Genomic DNA, 22,893 nt, shown 5'->3' with positions numbered 1-22,893 from the left:
TGACATCCCATGGAGCTCTGCGATGTGCAGGAATTCCCGGATGAACGTTTACTTAGCATCCAGGCCAAAGATGGCGGACAGACGTGGGTTCCAATAAATTTATGTTTACTTGCACGCTTTTTCACGGTTAAATGGAGGACAAACGGATGTCTATTCTTATGAAATATGTTAGTGGAGAGATAAGCTTTGCTGAGTGGATTGAGGGTGGTGTGGGAGCAGGCGATGCAGAGCAAGATGACAACAGCATGCAAGTTGATAGAGACGAGGAGGAAGAAATGCAAGCACAAATGGTTGAGGCTAGCGATTCTCAAGTAAGCCCTGCTGCCAGCCAAGACAATAGTGAATCTCCTGGTAAGTATATCGACTTGTTGACAGTGTTCACTGTATGTGAGCTGCTAGACTTCCAGGCCTAGCATTTTCAAGAAATGATATGCGCACCAATGTGGTGCACATGTAGCCCCGGAGAGGGTGTGTGGTGGGGTGGAAGGGGGGCGGGGGGGGGGGGGGGGGGACTCCATTACATGGGCTTTATAGGTATCATGGGCAGTGTTAAAGAGTATGTTTTTTCGTTTTGGTGAGAAATAGGGCATTAATTTGGCCGTTTTGGTCTCAAATAGGGTATGGTTTTTGCACTCTAATCTTGAATTGGGTATGTTTTTTGAAGAAGCTACCTTTCATCATTATTGATAAGACCATCAACAAAAGCAATTCACAATGCCTTTAACAACGGTCTGAACTAGGGAACTATTTATAAGGCAGGTCTGAAACAGGTATTGATAAAAGGTCAGGTCTTAAATAGGGCATCAAATTTTTGGTCAGGTCATAAATAGGGTGAAGTTTGGTCTTAAAACAGGGTAAGGGTACGGTATTGGGAAGTGGGCCCCACATCCCCACTTAATTATTCTGAGAGTACCCCTCCTGGGGCATGTAGCAGTCTAGTGTTTTTGGGAGGGTCAGGGGTAGAGGAAGTTTGGAGTTCTGCTGACAGTCTGCCTACCATTATAATTATTCTCTATTGTCCCTTTGTTAGAAATCCATGTTTTCATTTATCTTCTGTTTCTGTCTTTTTGTATCAGCAATATTTTGTCTTCGTGTACAGTACCCCTAGAGGATGGGGCGGGGAAGGGGGGAATGGTATGTGGAATCTCAAGTGACAGGATGACAGCACTACCTACAAAAGACAAAGCATCACGCTTACATGTGATATTAAAAGTTGAAAGATACATGTACCTTGAAATGGTATCTTTCAAAGCAGTTATCATTTAGATGCTCATCTTTACGAATACTGTTTTTAACCTGGAAAGGGCCTTCAGTCGATAATCCCAACAAGCTAGTCAAAAATTTAAAGGAAATGACAAAACTTTTACATTTCATTGTCACAATCAGCATTTTTCTGTTTATTATAAATTCAACTTCCAATGCTTTGTACATTAATCAACTGGAGATGACAGTGGCTTCTGTTGAAACATGTCATAGAAACTTGAAAGTTTTGCCGTTTTCTTTAAATGCTGTTTTGTCTTTAATATCTCATGTCCTTTTTGTATTCTTTTTAGGGACGATAACTGTTCTTGTATCAGATCCAATTTTTGCTAGACTGGCAGAAATAGGAAATGTTGACTCAGCTGAAGCAGGGACCAGCATTTCAGAAGAACAATTCCCTACCACCGACAGTGATCTAAATAATGATATGTCAAACGTAGAGCCAACAAAGAAATCTCGAGCTCCTGTTAAAATGACAGATCTGTTATTGCAACGTGCAGCTGCAAAAAGTGCAAAGAAACATGGAGGCACAGGTGTTGATGAATTTATGGAGGAGATTCCAATGCAAAAACAACGAAGGATTGCACGACGAAAACTGTTTGAATTACCACAAAGACTGAAGCAAACTATGGGTCAAGCTAACATTTTATGGGCTAGAGGAGAAATTGAACAAGCAAAGGGAATATGTATGGAGTTAATTCGCCAAGGTACTGAACAATTTGTTGTATGATTTTATTGGTTCATTCTTGTTTCTTGAAGGGACTTAACTGAGTAGGGCAAAAAATTTACTCCAGTGCTTGGTGGCCAGTCACTCTGACCAACTCCCCTGAATCCTTAGTGACAGGAGCGGGGTTTTCAAGTTACATGTAGAATAAAGTAGCAGGAGGAAATTGTGAAGCAAGCAGAACACTATAATTGAGGGGCCAAGTGAGGAGAATTGAAGCGGAGCAGGATGGGGCCTTAATAGCCCTTTTCACGGTTAATTTTGCTCATTAGGATTGCAATAAAACCTAACATGTATGTGAGGCAATTCAGGCTATTTTATAGTTTCAGCCCAAAATTGCCTCATATCCATGTTGGATTACATTATTTTGTAAATGGTAATGCAAGTGAGAAAAACTAACCGTGTAAAGAGCTATTTAGAACCCACAAAAAATCATTTTTTATTAGGCCATATTCAATATACAATATTCTTACATGGCTCCAAAGCTTTTGGGTCAAAAATATATTAAGATTTTAAAGTTTCTTTTGTCTCTCAATTCCCAAAAGAGACTTGGATACAAAGAAAACAACGCCAAGTATAGGAATTTGTCCCAAAAGCCTCAGAGCCATGTTAGAATGTTGACAGATATATCGAACATGGCCTATTATTTGTACTCTTAAAAAAAAAAACGCTACATATGAATCATGGAAATAATGTAATGGAATTTCCATATATGATGAAAGGTCAGAGGCAACATCTGTTGATATCATTGCTGTGACATACATGAAGTATTAGTACAAAATCAGGTATTTACAACACTGCTTACAGGCTCTGCCAACCTTTCCTGAAGTTTTTCTCTTCCTGGCCCCTCAGTTTTGTTTTGCCAGCCTGCTTGTTCAATCTTCCTCTCTGAGCGAGAACTTGCAACAGAGATCTGATACTCTTGCTCTTGGGACGGGAAGAAAATTCATCAGAGACCTTACGAAAAGGCGGGTCATGCATTGTGTGAGGTAATTCAGCCACTATACAAATGTTAACTGGTCTCTAAATCAATTTAACAAAAAAACCTCTCCTTGCATATGGGTGGGTGGCTGGGCTAGCTGAGCTGAAGTCAGGGGTTTGGCACACATCATGGCTGATTGGAGAGCAGGAGTTGAGCCTTATGCACCTCCTGGTACAGAGAGAACTAACTAAGATTTGCAGTTTTCACTACCTTCCACTTCGAAGATATATTGGAGACTCAGGTGAAATGAAGTCCTGTCCTGCCATGCCCAAAAATTTGATCTGGACAATACATGTATTTTTCAGTTCCTAAGTGTTCAGAACCTTTCCAGACGTTAGGAATGATGTACGAGGAACAAGGGGACCAAGACAAGGCACTCCAGGTACACTATACTTTCAATAGTCCATCTCCATTACCAGCTTCAATAAATTGTTTTTTGGTAACTTTATGGAAGCACTCAATCAACAGTCTCCACTTCCTATTATCCAGCTAAAGAACAGTGCAGGAACATGTACGCTGTACTAAAGACTAGTTACAGATCTGTGAAAGCTGCGAACATTATCAAACACTGCTAAGCAACTTATTGACAAACACTGGTTTCTTTGTCTGGTATTGGAGAATGGCATTTGCTGTCAATTGTGGGTAAAAGTACATGTACATTGTACTAATTAGTGAAATTCACCCAATTGCTGTGAAGTTGCAAAACTGTGGCTGATATGTTAATTAAAATAAATCTTTGCAGTAACTTTTCTAACTTAAAAACCCTGGTAAACATTCACTGGAGTTATGCTCAGTGAATTATTGAGTCAATGTTAATTTCTGTGTTTTCCTTTACAGTTTTTCCTCATCGCTGCTTACCTTAGCAAGTCAGGTGATGTGGAAGAATGGTTAAAGCTGGCAATGATGTCCCTTGAACAGAATAACTTTGGGCAGGCTTTAACTTGTTATAACCAAGGTAACCTAACCTAAATTGATCAAGAAGTGAAGGGCTTAGAGATTTTTTAAAACACATTTAAAAAAGCGAACAACATTTCGATGCTACACGTACCTTGGGCCATTATCAAGTGAATTCGTATAAGATGTAATAAGAATATACAAAATATGAAACAATACATAAATATTTGCAGGTCCTATGGGTATAATTCCTGAGGTAAGAAACACAGTAAGGAAAAAAAAAGGAATAAAAATGTACAAAAGTGTCACGTAAACAGGTTGGAGTGAATGGAGTCAGTTTGCGTGTTAAGAGAAGGCTTGATGACCTTTATGTACAGCATCTCGTAGACTAAGCAATAGAACTTGCTGGGCACTACATGTACATTTCCTCACAACTTCCAAAAGGTGATCAGTCTCTGTTCTGTTGTTGCCCTGCTGTATTTCAAGGTGTTTCCCAATGGCTGAATAACGATGTTCACTTATGTGTTGATGTAAGTGTTGGGTGTTGCATCACACTGTGTGATGCAAATTATGTCGGGTTCACTGCCGGACACTTGCATACTTACCGTTCACGTGGATCGAAAACTTACTAGAACTGATCAATTGACTGCTAACAAACTATATACACAAGTCTTTCAGCCAATAATTATATACCATCACAGCTAAACTGACCAATCACTTTCAATGGACCTGACTCTTATCACCATCGACTGAAACACACTATTCACTTGACTCTGAAGATGACTTCCACTTGGCTTGTCCAAATGTCGTCGGTAAAAATCGTGAGATACAGTATCACTCCAACTGTAAAAATCTGAATGGAAATAATACAATGGGATATTAAAAAAATCTCAGGACTAAAACTAATACAATGGAATATTAAAAACTGTTAACTAACTTTGATTTAAAACTATCTAAGGACGTTGTATTCACAATATTCTCAGGAAGAGAGTTCCATTCATTGATTTTTCGTGGGATGAAAGAAAATGACAGTTCTTTTCAGAACTACCCTCACCCGGACAATCACACAAGACAAACTACAATAATTTGAACAATTAAAAACTTTAAGGTTTTAGCCTTGTTGTTCACTGATGTCATTGTATGCAATTGTGCCTATAATCAGTTGAACTCCTTCTGATAATATTTTACATACATGTACATGTAGCACTGAAGCTGGACCCATCAAATGTGAACATTCTGTTGGAGAGAGCAGCCTTGTGTTATCAGATGGGAGATCTTAAGAAAGCTCTGGAATGTTATGAAGCAGCTCTTAAGGTGATATGTGCAGTCATATAGGTCTAAGTAACTGATTACTTTAAGAGAAAAACTAATTAATAAATGTAGTATTAGAAGACACTTTTTTTTTGTTGAAGTTCAAGAATTGTCTTGATTGTATTGTATGCCATCATTGACAATATTCACTGATATCCTTTACTCCCTATGAGTGCCAATTGGCACACAATGTCATGTAACTTTGTACATATTGTAGAGATTTCTATGAATTTTTGCCACAGAAATTGTCTTGTAAAGATCTACTCATTGAAGTCAAAATATTGTGACTCCCTCCTATCTAATACATAGTTGACTACCCCACCAAGTTTCCAATTTCTTTCTTTTTTTTTCTAATGCGTATGGAATGCAAGAGTTGTTGATCACATCAACCTATGCACAAAGAACTGCTAAGTAAGCTATAGTTTAGGGGTATACCTAAGATATTGGAGAGTTGATACATGTTTAAAGCAACTAAAAAGTCTCTCTCAAAATGACTACCTCCTTCTGAGCTGTGAATGTCAATTCTTATAAGCTGATCAATGGCTTTCAAATGGTATATTGCACACACACAGCGAGTCTTCATTTGCTGATTTGGGAAAAACTGCTGTTCGCCTTAGGCTGTAAAGGGTTAAAAGGAAAAATTATTCTTGATGTTTGACTTACATTTGACATGCATAAAATTGTAGGTTCTGAAAGTTCTGCAGTTCTGTTGAGTTTCTACTAATTTAACTCAATTTGATTACTCATTCTCATTTTCCTCAATGTGAAAGATATTGATCAGTGTATTTTGTAAATGATATCAACAAATAACAAAAAAGTTTTGATGAAAAAGCGAGTTTTTGAAAGACACAACCTTTAGAGAAGTCGTGACCCTCCTAAATTAAAGATGTAAAAAGTCACCAAACATGGCTAAGCCAGAAAGTAGTGATGGTGAGTCATTACACTGCAGCTTGAATTTTTTAAGGTTGTGCTCTCTCTGGCAGGTTTATAATTGATGTTATTATGATTATTATTGTTAGTATAATGTAACTCTCCTTGTTTTGTAGGCTGTGCCAGAGGATGATGGAGCTAAATATATTGATCTGTCTTGTGAGATGGCAAAGGTAAGATGCAATGCTTAACTTTTTGTACAGTAAGCAAGCAATTTTTGTTTCACACGTGTTACTAAGTGGTGTTAAGGTTAAGTGATAAAAGGTCTTGCCCAAATGGCCAAGGCTTACAGATCTCATTCATTTGATACTTTAAAAAATTGTCAGAAGTAAGTTCAGGGCAAAAAATATTGCTTCTTCTTCTCCCCTCTGTTCAACATTGTTTGACTTTGCCAGCTACTAAATCGTTGGATGTCTGCCCATTGTCGAGTTCATTTAAATGGGTTTTAAAATCATGTCATGTTGGGCTAGCACTCACTGTAGACATGTTAAAGACACAAACAGGTGTTCATGTTGAAATGCAAGCAAATCAATCGCAAACTATGGGAGAATCTTGACCGAGGTCGTGAGTACAGACCGAACGCAATGAGGTCTGTGCACACGACCGAGGTCAAGATTCTCCCATACAGACCGACTAAGCTCTGTTAATAAGATGTTTATTATATGGCAAACAATAACAATTTAACGCGGCGTTTCGTCTCGGCCAAGAGACTCTTTAGAGACCTTTAGAATTCAAAGGCAAACTCGTTGAGCATCACGCCCAAAGTCCCGTTCGCAAATTCTTGATGTTGACAGTCTGGCCCTCTATCGCAGAAGGATTCCCAACCGTACGTTCACGAGTTAAATTTATACAAAAGCAAACAATTGTCAAATACTTTGAAATGTTCGTGGCTAGTCTGACGCGGCGTTTCGTCTCGGCCAAAAGACTCTTCAGAGACCTTTAGAACACGAACATTTCACAAGTATTTGACAATTGTTTGCTTTTGTATAAATTTAACTCGTGAACGTACGGTTGGGAATCCTTCTACGATAGAGGGCCAGACTGTCCACATCAAGGATTTGCGAACGGGACTTTGGGCGTGATGCTCAACGAGTTTGCCTTTGAATTCTAAAGGTCTCTGAAGAGTCTCTTGGCCGAGACGAAACGCCGCGTCAGACTAGCCACGAACATTTCACAAGTATTTGACAATTGTTTGCTTTTGTATAAAAATAACTTGACAATTTAATTCGTTTAATGCAACTGGTTTGTACAAACTGACATTTTGCTTGCGAACGTTAAGTTTGCTCGTCCTCTTTACTTTTTTTTTTCTCATCAGGCTTTTTGGAACTTCCATAAATAAATATTGTTAGAAGAAAATAGTTCATGATTTTACATTTTAGTTTCGAACTCTTTCACTGCAAAACATTACCGGTCTAGATGCCGGTCTAGATGGGAAAATCTAGATCGCTTTCAATATCGATTTCAGCCAATCAAATTCGAGAATTTGGTAGTTCCCAGTCCTTGTGAGACAGAACCATAGTATAATGTAAGTTACGGATTCTCGTTTTTTCCCCGTCGATTTATGGCCAGCGCGCTTCGCGCCTGGGCCATAAATTGATGGAGAAAAAACGAGAATCCGTAACTTACAGTACGGCCCTCGAACTCGGTTAGTAAGAGGTCTGTACATCAGTGTAACTTGAACATAAAAGGTGTTTCATCACACAACAAAGTCGAAAAATACAGTGCACAACTGTCTTGATTGCTTGAGATTTCCTCTCAATCGTATGAGAAAGGGAGAATGACAAATTCATTAATTATTATGACAATAATAATGTCATCAATTAATGTGCTGGAGAATAAACAGTATCTTGACCATAAGCTGCACTGTGATGTTTTTTTAGGATACACACTTCGTGTGAGTTTAACATGAGGTGTTTCAAATCTTTTTCTTAGTTGTATCATGAAAACAATGCATTGGACGAAGTTATTAAATTATTACAAGCTGCGTTTTCTAAATATCCAAGCTATGTTAACAACCAAGGTGAGTTGCATTTTGTACCTGTTGTTTTAGCAAGTTCTCGCCTCTCCTTTGTGGTCTGTAGGTCCAAATACAGGAACCCAGGAAAAAAAGTCGAGGAAGATGCAAACACAAGTCGCATGACAGCAAAATATTTGCGGTTAAAAGTGGCTGAGAAAAAGTCGAAATAAATCAATCAAGGCGGCAAAATTTTGACGCTCTCAGACTCTAAAGTGACCAAGTCTTCAGCCATCTTCAGCCATCTTTGATAGGTTCTAAATGTTTTAGCTTGTAACATGGTCTTGGTCGGTCAAAAAAACAGTCCTGGACTGGAACGAATAGGTTTGTCATGTTTGTTTTTAAACAAACATGACAAAAAGCGAGAGATGTTATGAGGAAATGAAGGTCTAAACAATTTAGACCATTTTTCGATGGCCAAGCTTGCCATTCAACAAGATCTAGTTTCACACAAATCTTATCTTTTAAGATCTTCATTCTTCTAAGCAGCGTTACAATTTACATTTAGACTTCAATCGTCTCTCATATGATGGCACTTTCCTTTTCTGACATCTCTCTCATGCCACGAACATTTTCTTTATGACTGACAAGGTTAGGTGACAATTTTGTGCAAAGGGCCATTTTACGGCCTGAAATGGGCTCTTTCGTTAGAAAACACAAAATTTATTATCTGTATTTTTCATGTTTTTTTTTTGGCTTAAATGATCTTTGTTATGTCCTTTTAAAATAAGTCTTCAACATGTTTCTATTAAATTTATTAACCCGCGTGTAATGCATCTTGTTGCCCAGCTGTTAATATGCTTGCTGATCTCCATATGACATCCAAGGCTTATGAACCTGCATTAGAGGTAAATTATACATGGATAAGTAAATAAAATAAAATAAATATCTTTGTGTAATTGTCAAGTGTATTTAGCACTGTTGTACTAATTGGGGACACTGTAAAATAATTAAAAATATATTGCAAATAGAACACAGATTATTAGATTATTGGTGGGAGGCTGACCAGTTGGCTATTTACACAACGCAGTGGAGGAGTTGAACTCGGGGCTATCGAGAACAAATCCAGATAGCGGCAGGTTGAAGGATTTGAACCTTCAAATCCAGCGCCCTAAACCACTTGGCCAAGCTCCCTCCACACGATAAAAACTGTGAAAATCCAATGTAACAAACGCAGTGAAACGCTTGGATAACGGAGTACCAAGTAACTAGGAAAATGCATTCATATATATCAAGGGTTTGTTTTCTCGTGCAGTGATTAATCAATGCTTCACATGTACCTTCAAAGCCTCCGTACCTATTCTACTGATAGCAGTTAATGTTTTACATTTTGATTTATTTTTTCTGTTTCAGATGATTTCAAAATATTGTGACATTAAGAAGGAAACGATAGAAGAATTTCCTGGGGAATCGCCTTTAACATCGTTCACGCAACTACAGAGTCTAGGTCAGGAGACAAACACAGCCACTTCTCCTCAGGAAGGCAGTGTTGAAACCACAGTCAAGTGGATTGTACCTGAAGACCTTCCGATTGATCTTCGTGTTAAAATTGCCGTGTGCCTTATTCATGTTAGGCAGTTACACTCAGTTAAGGTAACTATGGAAAAGTTCTTACAGTTTTGCTTTCATATCAAGGCCCTGGGCTATCCACACTACGCTGGAGAATTTGAAAACGGAGCTTTATATCTCCGGTTAACGTTAGGCCTTCCGTCCACACTGTACTAATCTGCCACGAAAACGGAGCTTTTCGAAAACTCTCTTCAAATCGGAGGAATTTGAAAACGCCAGCTCCGTGTCTTAGTGTGGACGGAAAACGTTTTGAAAATGATGACGTGACGATAATTGTGATATTCCCCTGACTGAGTTTTCCTCAAACACAAATGCAAAATGACAGGTGATTGGTGCGTGTTCAAATTTCTCCGACGTAGTGTGGACAGAAAACATTTGATGCTTTTACAAGATTATTCAATTCAAGATTATATTACTTACCTTTAAGGCTCTTCATCAACAATCTCCTGTCTACATTCAAGATCTAGTAACGTACTACCAACCTTCCAGAATCCTCCGATCATCACACTTATTACTTCTTAACCCCACGAATTTTCACCTGAAGACGTATGGTTCTCGAGCTTTTGTTGTTTCCGCTCCTGAACTCTGGAACAGTCTACCTGTTTCTCTCCGCTCATGTGACAATCTAAGTTCTTTTAAATCCAAACTCAAAACTCATCTTTTTAAGAAAACTTATTATTCTTAGCGATTTTTACTTTTTATTACTTTCTTAAATACACATTTTTAATTATTAAGATTAGTACAGCTCATTTTGGCGAATTGTACAGCGCCTAGAACAGGCATGGATAGGCGCTATATAAATATTTATTATTATTATTATTATTATTATTATTATTATTATTATTATTATTATTATTATTATTATTATTATTATTATTATTGTTATTCATAGTGAAACCTTTCTGTTCAAATTCCGCCGGCGTAGTGTAGAGGGAGATTCGCATTTACAACGGATACCTACGCCATTTGCACGTCAATTACGCGCGCGTTAATGACTTCCTTCTTAATGTTTCCTACACTTTTTAAAACTCATGGAAAGCGCTTCTGAATTTTTTGCTAAAAAAAAAGGCTTTTTAAATTTCAAATTAGTAATTGGACCTTGTGTCTTACAATTACTCCCTGTATTGTTCTCCACTCGTTCCAATTACTATGTTACTTATTATTTATTTTTAACTCTAAAATTGCTGAAAAATTAACCCTATCAATAGTGCTCCAATATGGGCCTAAAAAGGCTTGTTCAATAATGTCTTTTTCGTGTTATCTAAGAAAAATTCGAGCTCGATTCCTTAATTTGATCTCTTCAAAAACTCAAATGTAGCTAAACACAAGCATCGCATCAATTAGACCATAAGAGTGCTTCTTTGCATTTGATTAGTGTCCTCAAGGCCTTTTTTAATTAACCTTACCGAATTTCTGGAAACTGTTGAACACACAGTGACTTTCTTAACTGTATAGGAATACTATAGGTAAAATGGATAAAGTCTTTACGAGCCAAGTGGCCAGGAGTATTTCTACTCCCCCTTGGATGGGATGCTAGTCTATCGAAGGGTTACCCAGCACTAAATTTGTCGGTACCTACCCATTTATACACCTGGGTGGAGAGAGGCGCTGTGAAAGTAAAGTGTTTTGCCCAAAACACAACACAATGTCCCCGGCCAGGGCTCGAACCCGAACCGCTCGATCAGGAGACGAGCGCACCAACCATGAGGCCACCGCACGTTCCACAACCATACCTGTCAGTTATGGTTATTACATTTTTGTTTATACCACAATGGCTGTTACTTGTATTCTACCAGGAAATTCTTGCTCCACTTTTCTTGGAGTCAGTGGAGGCAGTTGGCGACTTGTATATTGATGTTGGTGAAGCTTATGCAGAGAATGGTGAGTGTAGTGTCTGTATAAAACATAACACGAGTCGCAGGTTTTTGAGTAGGACTGGGAGAAACAAGTTTTGTCCTAGAATTTAGTCACAAGGCTGTGATCTAAGAAAAACTACGAGGAGCTTAAGGTTCCTAACCATGAAATCCTGGGTGCCCTGTACTTCAGCTTATGTAAATGAAATAAGTTAGTTTTTCCAGTCGCCTGAAGGCAAACGTTCCTGTGGCACCCGCACGCTTCTAGAACACAGCCCTGACTCGGCATATTTTGGGTCATTTATTGTTGTTGTTTTTTTCTGAGTAACTGCAATCGTAGGTCACGCTGAATTTGCTAATTCGTACTTTCAGTATTCAAATTGACTCTGAGCTGCCCCTCTCTTTTTGTTTTAGTTCGAGCTAGTTAGTTCGAGCTAGCGAAAGCGTCCAGGACTGACGAGGACGACCTTAGGCGTTCACCTTCGAATCGCGTAATTCAGCTCGTCCCCATTCCCACTCGCTCGAGCTTAGGTATAGAAAGAAAAGGAAGACTGTTCTCAGTCTATGATCCAAAGGTCAGTGGGCAGCTCGCGGTAAACTTTGGACTGATGTGGTGGTCTTGTTAACGAACCCATGTTAAAAAACGACTATCAAGTGTGGTTGAGAAAAGAGCTGTAGTGAAATTATACCAAGGTTGTACATTTTCAGGTGGCAGGGTGATCTTTTTGTTCGCACGTTGGATTTAAGATGTAGCAGTTTTGGCAACACAGCTTCTTGTTTCATGTAATAGAAACTGAAAAGCTGCGGGGGCCAATTGTGCTCGAGTGCGATTTCACCTTTTTGCCTTGACTTTTTTGTGTGTATAGGTGACTGGGAACAGGCTTTGCCAATCTTTGATATGCTTGTTAAAACGGAAAAGTACTGCATGGTGAGTGAGGAATTATTTGTCTTTCTTTCTGTTTTTTTTTTTTTTCCTAACGTAAATACGTGGACTAGTTTACTAATTGAACCGATTTTTACAATGGTCTCTTTCAGAGAAATAACATCGTAAAAGGTTCAAAACTCATCTGGTTTCCCTGCAAAGTTTTATTATTTTATGACGTCATTTCCTTGGTCTATAATTGTGAAGACCATAGAAAATTGTGGTCAATTTGATTTTTGTGGTAAATATCAAAAATTCACCGGCCAGTAGAGGAAAAATCAGTATGAAATCGCACGCCCTTGAAACAGACCGTTCTGGTCGGACTGAACAGACCGTTCTGGTTGAAACAGACCGTTACCTCGAAAAAATTGATTTGGCCTCAAATGTCGCAATTGATATTTCAAAACTCGACGGTTTCAGTGTATTGGAAGTCACCAGAATTTCTCAAGTTTTCGAAAGCTGTCCTGGGTTGCGTTACAGGGATCGTTACCTGTTAACGCGTTGCGTTACAGACTACCACAGCTCTTGGGCAATGGCGCAAGAATTCTTTCAGTCGTCGTAAGGTAATGGTTGTAGCGTCGCACTCACTCCAGATCCAGGGCAGTGTCTGTCACTGCCCGGTCAACTAAGGCCGCGCTCAGAGACATGCAAGTTGTCATAGTTTAACTACTAAGAACAAGGTCGGTCACTGATGTCATGGCAAGACCTGTCTAGGGGTGGGAAGGGCTTGGTATAAATTTGGTTTCGTAGTGGGAAGTGGTATTTAGCAGCGGTAAGTGTGGAGAACAGTACCGCGTTAGAAATGTCGCGAAAAATGCTCATCATTACTCTCAATTTACCCACTAAGCTACGAGCTACGGACGAAAGCGTTCTTGATGTTGTATGTAAAATTCTGTTAAAAAAACTGAAAGGAATGAAAACAAAAAAAATACTGGTTGAAAAATACCAGAGAAAGATCAACATATGCCAGAGTTGGTAGACATCATGTCCATACTATTTCAGAACTAAAATTACAGGTAAGTGTTTTAGTCTGAAGTATTCTCTGTTTCCAATGTTTACTTTCAGTAAATCAAGAAATGTATATGCAAAGAATCTTTCTTAAGACTCCAATTGTGAATTATTTTGAGTTTTTTCAAAAAACTTTTTCCCCGTAATTTGAGTTGCCAAACTCAGGGTGTGGCTTATTATTTTACAGTTGTCTGTTCAGTGACCTGGCCTTTGAATGGCAACGAGGCTGGAGGTGACCTTGTTTTGATAAAGACCTCACTGCTTTTGTTGTGTAAATCAAGTTGTTCTTATGCTAACTAGTTGGCATTTACATGAGAAAAGCAGGGAGGTCTGTATCAAAGCAAGGTCATCTCCAGCCTCGCTTGCAGTCACAGGCTGGGTAACTAAGCACACAACTGTAAAATGGCCAATTAAAGGAAATCATAGCGGAGAATATTTCACCTTTGGCAGTAGCTACTCTCAGAGATCCACCTTTGGATTTTGTACCGATTTTCTATTGTTTTAAACACCTTTAGGCTGCTGCAGTATGGCTAAAGAAGGGGGAATGTCTGAACTCGCTCGGCAGACTAGAAGAAGCTGCATCAGCATACGCACGAGTGGTCAACTTAGCTCCAAATCATCTGGATGCGCGGCTTTTCCTGGCTTCTCTTCATCAACAACTTGGGAGACCTAACCAGGCTCTGGATGTGTTATCCGGTAAGTCGTGAGCCATCGGTGCAAAGGAAACAAAGAACAGATTATAAAATTGTGTCGAAAGTAATCAGAAAATTACTTTGGTTTTGGTGTTGGTGTTACTTCGGTTTGAGATTGGTTTAGTAGTCTGATTGGTAAGTAATTGGTTTTGAGTTTACGACACTCAGTTGAAAACGGTTCTACAAGCTTTTTAATTGTATTTAAGGCTGGTTTTTTCTAGCGACGGAGTCGTGGTTGGAGTCGTAATTTGAAGCACAGAGCGATGCGATCTAATGAAAATCAAAGTGACGGAGTCGAAAGCAGAACACTGATTCCGCTTTGACTCCGCCGCTTATAATAAAGTGATAACTAGATTGTTGGAGTCGGAAGCAGAAGCTGAAGAATAAACCAATCACAATGCTCGATTCCGGGTCTTTTGATTGGTTTGTTCTTTCGCTTTTGCTTCGGACTCTGAAATTCCTAGTTTTCATCTGATCATAAGCGGAATTGGTAGGAAAACGAATTATTATGATTCTTCCGAATCCGACTCCGTCGAGCTTATGGCTCCGCTTACTTTCTCGATTTTCGATTTCACTAGGTTGTAAGCACTCTTATGACTCGGACTTCTTTGACTCAGTCGCTAGTGAAAACCCGCTTCAGCTTTTGTACACGCGGTAAAATAATCGCGTTACCGTAACCAACTAACAAGGCTCTGGATGTGTTATCTGGTGCGTGAACTAACTCAGAGCTGAGCAAATGAAAAGCAAATGAAACAAATGAAGACAATGTTGTCTGCTCTGAGTAATTTATCAATTTCGTTGTGCTCGGTTCTATGAACATGATATTGAAACCATTCAACAACGCTCTTGACGTGTTATCTGGTTACAACGAACTCCGGAGCTGCAGAAAGGAGACAAAAAAACAATATATGAATGGAATTACGATAATGTTGTGGACGTTCTCATAAACTGGTCAGTTCATTTCAATGGTCTTATTTAACTACGGTTGTGAAAACTAAGCCTGGCCTTTACTTCTTGAGCCTAGGCTCGCTTTGTTTATCACGAACACGTCATTTTGGAAAAGACGAAATTATTGTCTACCGTCGGAGAGTAGCGTAATTACCAGACTCACAGTTTGATGTTTGTTCCGACCTTCTTTTATACATTACCCACGGGAGTTAGTTCAGCATTATTAACGTCTGTCATAGTTACTGCCATTTGTATGGGGTCGAGTTGTCTAATAGTTGACTATCATTGAAGTATCCTTCTATTGAAGACGTTTCGTCAGAGCTTGTTCTATTCTTTGTATATTTGCGACATGTTAGATCCCAGAGGTATAGAGGGCGCTGTCGATTCCACCGAGGAAGAAGTTGCCATGGATACAAGCTCTGTGCAATCAGAGGGGTCTGAAAGGGAGCCCGCGGTACAGCCACAGGTTGGTCAGTCAACATTGCTGTCATCCTTAATTTTTGTTTCAGTAGGATCACTAGAATTTAAACATTTGAGTCGGCTGTGATTAGATGGATTGTGGTAGAATCGGCCAGCCGCTTATGTTGGCATGCTATGACATGGGTCAATGATAGGCCACGTTCGATATATCGATATTCTAACATGGTTCCGAGGCTTTCAGGACAAACTTCTATGTTTGGTATTGTTTTCTTTGAATCCAAGTAACTTTTGGGAATTGAGGGACAAAAGAAACTTAAAAAATTTGCAATTTTAACCCAAAAACCTCGGAGCCATGTTAGAATTTTGATTTATCGAACGTGGCCTATTTGTAACCACTGAATTACAAAGAGTGATCGATGAGTAGTTTCTCCTTACAATGTCAGTATACTATCGAGCTGTCAGGTTATGAGAATAAAGGAAATCATCGCTATTGAGATGTCTATTCAATATACCCCCGAATACTCTGAAGAAACACTGAAACAAACTTATTTCAGTTCGTTGGATTGAATAACACTTTATAACCGAGTAATAAAGTGTTGGTAGTTTTACTTGGGTGACAAAATCATTTGCATTTTTACCATTTCATTGCTTGTTATATGTGATTTGATTCATGAGACTCGGCTCCAGTTGCCGGAAATTATGTATTCCTTGTAGGCGTGGTTGGTTCAATCGAAGTTCGCTGTTCTGGTGAACAAGTTTGGTCAACGTGATGAGAAATGAGCACACTAAATAGGTCATCTTCGAGTTGCCTTTGGAGTCTTGGCGCGAAACCATTCATATGGAAATGTTTTCCACCTACAGGTCCATTTTCATGCAAATCAAACTCATTTTCATCTGAAAGTTTTTGCACGAAGACTCGTTTGAAACAGAGACAAAAGACAACTTGGAAATGACTTATTAAAGAAACTTTGTCAAAATCACTTTCCAGAGGAAACACCGATATAACAGTTTTCTGTTTAAAAAAAAAACACCAAAGAAGTAATAATAAACGTAATGTAAACAACGATTGTTATGATCGAGGAAGATTAAAGGTGCTACGTCAGGGTTTGCACATCTTGAAAAGCTTAGCCTAAATCTTTCAAGTTCGCCGTTTGCCAGTGTAATCCGTGTTAATCTTCTCCATCCTTAACCATCCTTGTTTCTTTATGGTTTACTTTTATATCTTTTGTGTTTTTTTAATCTTTGTAAACTATTATTTTCAGGTTTCCTTCAATTTGAAGCTCATTGAAAGTTCATTACTAACCGTATACGCGGGGGGAAAAAACTGGCGAAGTAAAGGTTTTTGAAGATGATCTGTCTGGAATGAATTCGCACCATTACACTTGAATTAAACTGTATATATTTTATTTTTCATTTGGCAGGATTTTCGACTACTCTTCCACAAATGTGCGTTGTTGCACTCACAGAATCGCATCGATGAATTTCTCGAAGCTGGAAGTGAGATGTTCAGGCTGTTTTTTATCGATGTGTATTACGTTAAAGATCTGGCAGGTTTGTGTAGCGATACTCTTTCACACATTCTTTAGTTCCTTTGCTGTGGAAAAATTATATTAAAATGCGGTACAAATTGAAAAACAAAATAATGGTACTGTTATTCAACACTTAAATCTAGTTAAGGTAATTCATAAAACGCATAGTTTCCAGCGGATGTCTTCAAAATATTTGTTTTTCTGTAAAGAGACCGGAGTAAAAGATTTGTGAAATACCTCTTAGGGACCGAGCATCTTAATCTGAACTTGCCTGGTTCCTAGACCTCGATATTTCGCCTCGGACATTCGATTTCGGCTCACGTGGTCCCGGGCGCTCGTCTCGGATACCTCACTGAATCAATTGACAGTGAAAGCCTGGGAGAAGGTCTTGCGGAAATTAAAATCTGAATGTCAAAATGGAAATGAAGGTATAAGCGAAAATTTCGATAGCGTTTCGATATCTTCATGGCATACTACTGGCAATAATATGTAATGAAATAACGGTTATTATTAAAAGACTGGACCTGGATAATGCATAATTTCATTGGCTAAGCCATCATAGGTTTACCATGCTCTACAAATATGGTAAGCGTACGCGTGATGAATTTTTTTTTTACCTTTTTTATTTTATTTTTACTTTATTTTAGTTTTCTATATTTGGGGGACGTTTTTAGTAAAAAAAAGTTATTCCACTCGCGTTTGTTGGATATGAAATGATTATAGCCAACTCGACTCTACCCGCCTTGTTGGCTATCCACCATCAAATATCCAACACGCGCTCGTGCAATAATTGTTAAACAGAGCATAGTATATGAGCGCGCGTACGTAAGGAATTTTCTTAATTTTACACGTGTTGAGGTGCTGTTTTTCTCATTGGTTGAAATCAGCACAAACAACTCCAGTTTTATATAAGAAACATCTTTTCAACGCTAATGTTGTCATTGGCTTGGTACAAGCTAACTTTATGTTTAACCATTACTCATGTTAACTTGGCAGTCATGCTACAATAACATTGTTTATTTTTTGTTGCTCATATTTATTCTTCAGTCTGTATGTCAATTATCTTATAGGACAGAAAAAAAACCCTTTTCGTTGTAGGTTATAACGATCACGAGGAAGTGATATTGTTAGAAAAAGGAAATGTACGGTGAGTAACTTTCTGTTGTTTATTTTCAGACATAGCCCTGAAATCAACTAGATTCAAAAAAGAAATGAAACAAAAAGAAGCCTCGGAGCAGGAAGACCCACGCTCAAGAGCAAGTAGGTCATTGCAGCTGTTTGATTTTGTGACTGCTAACTCTTATGTGACTTTTTGCACTTAAATATCTCGTAGGCCTTGTCACGCAATGCTTATCTCCGAGCACTAGTACGTCACGCGCGGTTTTGTTCTCTTGAGAAAAGTTCCCTGACGAGTTAAGGAATGTGTGCCACAGGAAAAGAGTGTTTAATTTCTCCGTAAGCAAGCGAAAAGCAGTATATAGACTAACACATGGCCAGGCACACCGCTTGGGTTTTACCCCAGGAAACCGCGTGAAAGCACTGCTCGTTTAGCCCAAAAGTACTCGTAAGTGTTTGTCATTGTAAGGCTTTGTTACTGCTTGGATCTGTACAATGCTATGAATAATTTTAAGTGGTGAGCTGAAGTGGTGCTTTTTTATTATCATTATTATTATATCATTATCATTTGATTATCATTGTCATTATCATTGTCAGCCATTGTCATTGTCATTGTCATTATCATTACCGTTGTCAGCCATTGTTATTGTCATTGTCATTATCATTACCATTGTCAGCCATTGTTATTGTCATTGTCATTATCATTGTCAGCCATTGTCATTGTCATTGCCATTGTCATTGCCATTATCATTATCATTGTCAGCCATTGTTATTGTCATTGTCATTATCATTGTCAGCCATTGCCGTTGTCTTTGTCATTGTCATTATTATTGTCATTGTTATTTTTGTTTTGTTTTTCCAGGTATCGCCGCGGCCAGCAGTAGTGGTGATACTGGTCTTAGAATCGAGGAATGGTGGGAGATGTTTAAAAATGTAGGTGAAAAAATGAAAGAGCGAACGAACGAACGAAGGGATGATAGAAAAAACCAACCAACGAGCAAACGAACGGACGAACGAAAGAACGAACGGACGGACGAACGAACAGGCAACGAATGAGCGAACGAACGAACAGGCAACAAACGAGCGAACGAAAGAAGGGATGAACGGATGCACGGACGGACAGACGGATGGATGGACGGAAGGCAGCAGGAAAACATAAAAAGCAAAATAATAATTGAAGAAAAGAAAACCCAATGGGAAGATCCGCAAGATTGAAAGAAATGATTGCTTTTGTGAATGATCAATGTTTGAGCGATTGACGTAAAATGCTGAAATCCGATTGCTTTCTATTTTCAATTTTTGTGACTTTATTTTCCCCGTTTGTTCCCATCGAATAGTGTCTTGTCCTTTTGTCACAGGGTAAAAATTTAGAAGACACTGAAAGTGGGACTTTTGCTTGAACTCCAGCCTGTCTTTCTTGTAGGTTGTGACAAACCTAAGTCGTATAAAACGTCATTCTGAAGCCCAACACTTGATGTTGTGTGCGCTCTCTTCAGACCGCTTTTCTGACTCCTACCAGACAGAACTTGTCTTCATGAGTATTGTGGCAATGTATCTTAACAGAGAGTATAAAATAGCCTTCGACGCCACGAAAATACTCATCGCAAGAGACAGACAAAACCCGGTCTTGTGGAATATGTTGTCCAGAATAACTGCCAAGTCAGGCGATTCAAGACATACGAGATACATTTTACGGCTCCTGATTAAACATCCGGATGAGTTTCCATTAGTGATGTACAGCGGTCACAATGCTCTCGTCAGTGGTAGCTACAGATTTGCAATAGGTTAGTGTTACCGTTTTACAGAATGATATTATAATTTATGACAAAATACTGTGGCTTTACACTTACTACGTTAGGGGTCTACGTTAGGTTGAGTTCAAAGTCGATTCAAATCAACAATTAGAGCTGATTAGATTATGAGCTCGAGATTTCTATTAAGTGATAGTTGATAGAAATCTCGAGTTCATAATCTAATAGCTGTTATTGCAGTTGAGTCTGCGGTCAAATATTCTTTTGTTTTAAAAGGCATGCAAACGAGACGAAATTATAGTCAATACAATGCAGAATTGACCCTTTCGTCTCGTTTGTGTGTCAAGCCGCTGATAACTGCAATAACAGCTATTGTTGTGGTAGAATTTTGACTCCATTTCTTTCAAACAACAATTTCCAATTATTTTTCAACATATGCAGTTTTTAAGTTCACGCCTCTGCAACTCCGAACCTGGATTGAATTATTGTTTTAATCTTGCAACTGATTACATGCGCAGATCAGTTCATTGAAACACTCAGAGGATTAGTTATAGTTGCACGATGGTCAACTTCCTGAGTGTTCTTGTTCTTGAGTTTTGAATTATGCAGTGTTATTTCTAAATCGTTCTAGAAACATCAGGGTAACCAGAAAATGTTTCCGATTTTTTAGACGACCTCAAGTCACGGCACACTAATGACCGATAGTGTACGAGTAATGACGAGTAGCTCATCCAATCAGACTGCAGCGTTTGCATTAGTATACTCGTAGAATTCTACTAATTTGATTTAGTATCAGCCTGAAACGAATTCCTGTTATAAATAAATGTTGTTCGGGTCTTTTGCACGTGAATGTCCTGGGTTCCAATCCAGTTGTTGTTGTTTTATTTTGTATTTGTGTCAGTTTGTTTTTACTATTTCCGTACGCTTTCTTTGAAACTAGTAGATAATTATGGATTCTTTTTCGTTTATCTTCAGGTGAATACGTTCGAGCGTTCCGCCAAAAACCAGACGATCCTTTTATCACACTATGTTTAGGCCTGCAGTACATCCACTTAGCTTGTCAGCGGTTTCCTCGGAAGAGGCATTCATGTGTTGTACAAGTACGTAGTGATGCTTGAATAAAAACAAAAACAAAAAATCTAATTCATGCTTCTTGATTATCTCTTACAATCAAATGATCTTTTTCCGTAGGGAATCGTCTTTTTATTTCAATATCTTGGTTTACGTGGTGAATGCCAGGAGGCATTTTATAACATTGGACGCGCCTTCCATCAATTGGGTTAGTTTGTCACTGTTTAGCCATCTAACTTGCCTTGAGGCGGAGTCAGTCTTTACCTTCCTCCATTTCTATTCTAGGGCTCCTTCAATTCGCCATTCACTATTATAACAAAGCGTTAGAACTTCCTTTACACGAGGCTTCAAAAACTGGCGGAGAAAAAACTGCCAAGGTAAATATCATATCCGTATTAGTATCATTTTACTTGCGTTTTATCACGAATGCCGTTCTCTGATTGGTTGCGTTACTCACTCTCTATTCTGTTGTAGATGGTGAGTAGCCGAGCAATAGCACCGCTTCTTTGCGTTTTCGAAAAGTCTGTGAAGAGGATTTCGATAAAGTTTTGATCGACTAGTAGATTTGTATTAAGACAATTAGATTATTCACTCTCGAATTGTGTAATAATAATGATAATGATAATGATAATGATAATGATAATGATAATGATAATGATAATGATAATGATAATGATAATGATAATAAAATATTTATGCAAGATGACCATTATATTTACCCTGTGATCAACCATGGTTTAGGTCGCTAACCAGGATATGCGTGATAAGTGACGAGGGCGCAGTTCTCGTCAGCTAGAACGATATGAAAATTGATAGTCCATAATTGTTAACTGCTTTTGGGAAGAACGCTGAGAACTCTTAAATGGCGGCAACAGAAAATTGGCAAATAAGCTTTAGCGTTGTATTACGTCCAAGCTCTTTGTAGTTCTAAATGAAACTCATCATCGTTTGGAAAGCCTGGGTTTAACGACTAAGACGTATAAAACGACCGAGACGAATAATACGTCTGGAACAAATGAAACAGCCTAACCATCAGACGACCTAATGGAGGACGCGCAAAACAGACGACGTTATCGCCCTTCTTCACACTGCTATAGTTGAGGAGGCACAAAATCGCCAGGGGAATCGTGGAAATAAGCTCTCTGTTTATGAATTTTCTTATAATAAGGGTGAAAAAATTCATAATTATACAAACATTTTTACCTATCTGCACTTAAAATAATTGTTGAATTGCATTATAATAGGACATGAAAATTGTCATGGCGGCTGCTGTGAATGTTACTCTCTGTCTGCTGTGTACCTGCTTTGCCAGAACAGTTAGTAATAATGTGGCACTAGTCCCGTGTTTACTAGCTTTTTTCGTTCTATTCAGTTTTCAGAGAAGCACGATCTTCACAGGGAGGCAGCTTTCAACTTATCTTTAATTTACCGAGCAAGTGGAAACGAAGTCGTGGCTAAAGAGCTTTTGCTTAAGCACTGTTGGATATGACACGTTGTTCATGCGTTTTCACCGTGTCAGCAGTAAATACTGAAGCAAGTAGAGTAGGACTGTACCTGTTGTATATATTGTACATGGCTCATAAAAATTATGTATTATTTATAATAATAAAGTCTATTTAGTTTACGGTGTTTGTTTCTCACTGTTTTCTTGTTCCAAACTCAGTAGGTCGTACTTTATACAACTAAGGCTCTTTGGCGGTTATAATAATAATAATAGTAATAATAATAATAATAATAATAATAATAATAATAATAATTATTATTATTATTATTATTATTATTATTATTATTAATAAAGTAGTAGTTTTTTCATGTCTCTTAACATCACAAACTTGGTTGGTTAAGAATGGAAACAGATTGGACACGAATATTGTGAATTGTGGGCGGCTTTTTACTCTC

At 38.4% G+C, this 22,893-nt stretch overlaps 1 protein-coding gene across 1 annotated transcript; it reads left to right on the top strand.

The window, feature by feature from the left end:
* Positions 1-33: 33 nt before the first annotated feature.
* On the top strand, positions 34-22,618 carry LOC145468936 (general transcription factor 3C polypeptide 3-like). The gene is made up of 21 exons (XM_081452650.1): positions 34-351; positions 1,554-1,967; positions 3,272-3,348; positions 3,804-3,921; positions 5,065-5,174; positions 6,218-6,274; positions 8,034-8,121; positions 8,905-8,963; positions 9,469-9,708; positions 11,481-11,565; positions 12,404-12,465; positions 13,983-14,163; positions 15,464-15,573; positions 16,949-17,078; positions 18,233-18,316; positions 19,035-19,105; positions 19,596-19,956; positions 20,899-21,023; positions 21,115-21,202; positions 21,280-21,371; positions 22,367-22,618. The coding sequence occupies exons 1-21, from the start codon at positions 132-134 to the stop codon at positions 22,481-22,483; spliced, it is 2,889 nt and encodes a 962-aa protein (XP_081308776.1). The 5' UTR covers positions 34-131; the 3' UTR covers positions 22,484-22,618.
* Positions 22,619-22,893: the final 275 nt, after the last annotated feature.

The sequence above is a fragment of the Orbicella franksi genome, chromosome 14 (assembly GCF_964199315.1).
Source record: "Orbicella franksi chromosome 14, jaOrbFran1.1, whole genome shotgun sequence".
Taxonomy (NCBI): Eukaryota; Metazoa; Cnidaria; class Anthozoa; order Scleractinia; family Merulinidae; genus Orbicella; species Orbicella franksi.
This window is presented reverse-complemented; position numbering and strand designations above follow the sequence as displayed.

Coding starts and splice junctions, on each gene's coding strand:
- LOC145468936 (XM_081452650.1), top strand. CDS start 132: ATGGAGGACAAACGGATGTCTATTCTTATGAAATATGTTAGTGGAGAG. Junction 3,922..5,064: donor TTTAACTTGTTATAACCAAG/GTAACCTAACCT, acceptor ATGTACATGTAG/CACTGAAGCTGGACCCATCA. Junction 21,024..21,114: donor GGCATTCATGTGTTGTACAA/GTACGTAGTGAT, acceptor CTTTTTCCGTAG/GGAATCGTCTTTTTATTTCA.